General features: G+C 68.5%; 1 protein-coding gene across 1 annotated transcript; it reads left to right on the top strand.

Moving 5' to 3' along the window:
• The first annotated feature begins 750 nt into the window (after positions 1-750).
• Positions 751-2965, top strand: LOC113960453 (UPF0160 protein MYG1, mitochondrial-like). Its single transcript, XM_027670045.1, has 6 exons — positions 751-993; positions 1324-1436; positions 1515-1674; positions 2002-2151; positions 2316-2438; positions 2780-2965. Exons 1-6 carry the CDS (start codon positions 751-753, stop codon positions 2963-2965), a joined length of 975 nt encoding a protein of 324 aa, XP_027525846.1.
• The last annotated feature ends 358 nt before the right edge of the window (positions 2966-3323 follow it).

The following is a 3323-nucleotide window of genomic DNA, read 5'->3' as shown; positions in this document are numbered from 1 at the left end:
TCCGTGTGTCCCCGTGTCCCTGTGTCCCTGTCCCCATGTCTCTATCCGTGTGTCCCTGTCCGTGTGCCCCCGTGTCCGTGTGTCCCTGTCCCCATGTCCCTGTCCGTGTGTCCCCGTGTCCGTCTGTCCCCGTGTCCGTGTGTCCCTGTCCCCATGTCCCTGTCCGTGTGTCCCCGTGTCCGTGTGTCCCTGTCCCCATGTCCCTATCCGTGTGTCCCCGTGTCCGTGTGTCCCTGTCCCCATGTCCCTATCCGTGTGTCCCCGTGTCCCTGTGTCCCTGTCCCCATGTCCCTATCCGTGTGTCCCCGTGTCCGTGTGTCCCCGTGTCCCTGTGTCCCTGTCCCCATGTCCCTATCCGTGTGTCCCCGTGTCCGTGTGTCCCCGTGTCCCCGTGTCCCTGTCCCCATGTCCCTATCCGTGTGTCCCCGTGTCCCTGTCCCCATGTCCCTATCCGTGTGTCCCTGTGTCCCTGTCCCCATGTCCCTATCCGTGTGTCCCCGTGTCCGTCTGTCCCCGTCCGAGTCCCCCCGTTGTATCCCCGCATGCGGCCGCCAGGGGGGCGCTCTCTCCATGGAGCGGTGGATTGGCCTCGCCCCCTCTCGGGGTAGCCATGACAGCTGCGCATGCGCGAGACGGGGGGGTTAAATGGGGCTGGAAACCGGGGAGGCGTGGCCACGCATGCGCGGGAAAGGCATGGGCGGGATGGGGCGGAGTCTGCTGTGTGGAGGGGGCGTGTCCGGGGGCGTGGCCATGCGCGGGCTCTCCCGCGCCGTCCGACTCATGGCGGGGACCGGGGTCGGGACCGGAGCCGGGATCGGAGGCTCCGGAGGCTCCTCCATGGCCGGAATCGGGCCCGGGGTCTCCGTCGCCACCGCGGCCGGGCAGAAGCGGCCGCACCCCGAGCCCACCCCGCTCATCGGCACCCACGACGGCACCTTCCACTGCGACGAGGCGCTCGCGTGTTTCCTGCTGCGGCTCCTGCCCCGCTACCGGGTACGGTCCCGGGCTCCATGCAGCGGCACCGGCGCTGCCGGTGCCCAGCTCCCTCCTCGGGTCTCCCCTGTGACCTCGCTCGGGGCTCCCAGTCCCACCTGCGGCCACCGTCGGGTCTCCCGGACCCGCGTGGGGGTCCTTGGGACCCACCCGCTGGGTGCTCGGGGTCCCGCCTGGGGGTCACCCTGAAGCCCCTCCTCGGGGTCCCTTGTCACCTGGGGGTCACCCTGAAGCTCTCAGCCCCTCCTCGGCGTCCCCGGTCCCCGGGGGCAGCTCTCGGGGGTCTCCGGTGCTCCGGGGGACCCTCATGCTCCGCGTGCCCCCCGGCAGGACGCGGAGGTGGTGCGGACGCGGGACCCCCAGCGCCTGGCCCAGTGTGACGTGGTGGTGGACGTGGGGGGCGAGTACGACCCCGAGCGGCACCGCTACGACCACCACCAGAGGTGAGACCCACCCCCGGCCCTCCCGCTCCCACAGCGGCGTCCCCGGGGGTCCCTGGGGCTGACCCTGGTGGCCTGCAGGTCCTTCACAGAGTCCATGAGGAGCCTCCGGCCCGACAAGCCCTGGAGCACGAAGCTGAGCAGCGCCGGGCTGGTCTATTGTCACTTCGGCTCCCAGATCCTGGCGGCGCTCCTGGGGCAGCCGGAGGACGGGCCCGTGGTCACGGCGCTCTACGATAAGGTACGGGTACAGCTCTGCCCAAGGCTGCTCCTTTTGGTGGGAGGTCGCTCCACAAGAGATTCCAAGGAAGAGGCAACAGTTCGTGGCAGCTGCTGGTGTGTGGTTGGGCCCTGCTGTGCCCCCCCAGTGCTATCCCCATTGTCCCCTCTCCTGCTTTCCCCCCCATTTTCCTCCTGCTGTCCCCTCACTGTTCCCTCCTTTGCTGTCCCCTTCTTTCCCCTCTGTCCCCTCACAGTCCCATTGTCCCCTCACTGTCTCCTCCTGTCCCTCCACTCTTCCTCTGCTGTCCCCATTGTCCCCTCACTGTCCCCTCACTGTCCCCCCCAGCTCTACGAGAACTTTGTGGAGGAGATCGACGCCATCGACAACGGGATCGCGCAGGCGGAGGGGGAGCCCCGCTACGCCCTCACCACCACCCTGAGCGCCCGCGTGGGGCACCTGAACCCCCGCTGGAACGACCCTGACCAGGACACCGAGGTGGGCACGGGCACCATGGCCCCTCAGGGACACCTGGTTCAGGGACACCCAGGATGGGGACACCTGGCTTGGGGACACCCAGAGTGGGGACACCTGGGATGGGGACACCTGGGATGGGGACACCCAGCTCAGGGAACCCCTCTGACCCCCCGCTGTGCCCCCAGGCAGGGTTCAAGCGGGCAATGGAGCTGGTGGGGAGTGAGTTCCTGGACCGACTCGACTTCTACCACCGGGCCTGGCTGCCGGCACGGGCACTGGTGGAAGAGGCCGTTCGGCGCCGCTTCGAGGTACCACCCACTGGTCTGGGGGGGTCTGAAAGTTGGGGGGCAGCTTTGGGGTGTGGGGAGGCCCAATTGCCTCAGTATGAACGTCCCTGCATGGCACTGCAGCCCCCACTGTGCCCCACACAGGGCTCTGTACCCCCACAGGGCTCTGCACCCCTGCTCTGCATCCCTGTAACCCCCACAGGGCTCTGCACCCCCACTCTGCCCACCCTTCTCCCCACCCCATCCACACCCCCCTACACGTGTGGGGGTCTCTGAGCCCCAGGGGGTGAAGCTGAGCCCCGGGGCCATTTGGGGGCTCTGGGGTCGGTCCCCCAGAGTGCCCGTGGTGTCCCCCCTCCCAGGTGGACTCGAGTGGGCAGGTGCTGGAGCTGCCCCAGGGGGGCTGCCCCTGGAAGGAGCACCTTTTCCAGCTGGAGAAGGAGCTGGCCCTGCCCAGGCCACTCCAGCTCGTGCTGTTCCCGGACCGGGGCGGGCAGTGGCGGGTTCAGAGCGTCCCCACGGGACCCCACACCTTCCAGAGCCGGTGAGACCCCTCCTCTTGCACTGTGTACCCCCACTCTGCCCCCCTGTGCCCCCCCCACAGCTCTGCACCCCCATTCTGCCCCCCTGTACCCCCCTCTACCCCCAGTACCCTCACTCTGCTCCCCCTGTACACTTCACCTCAGCTCTGCACCCCTACTCTGCCCCCTGTACCCTCACTGCCCCTCTCTGTACCCCCACTCTTCCCCTCTGTATCCCCCCCATGGCTCTGCACCCCCATTCTGCCCCTCTCTGTACCCCCACTCTGCCCTCTGTACCCTCATTCCACCCCCCTGCAATCCCCCCAGAGCTCTGTACCCCCACTCTACCCCCTGTACTCCCATTCCACCCCACCTGCACCCCCCC

The sequence above is a fragment of the Corapipo altera genome, unplaced genomic scaffold (assembly GCF_003945725.1).
Source record: "Corapipo altera isolate COAL_440 unplaced genomic scaffold, ASM394572v1 213, whole genome shotgun sequence".
Classification (NCBI taxonomy): domain Eukaryota; kingdom Metazoa; phylum Chordata; class Aves; order Passeriformes; family Pipridae; genus Corapipo; species Corapipo altera.
Note: the sequence above shows the minus strand (reverse complement) of the source record. Positions and strands in the feature narration are given on the sequence as shown.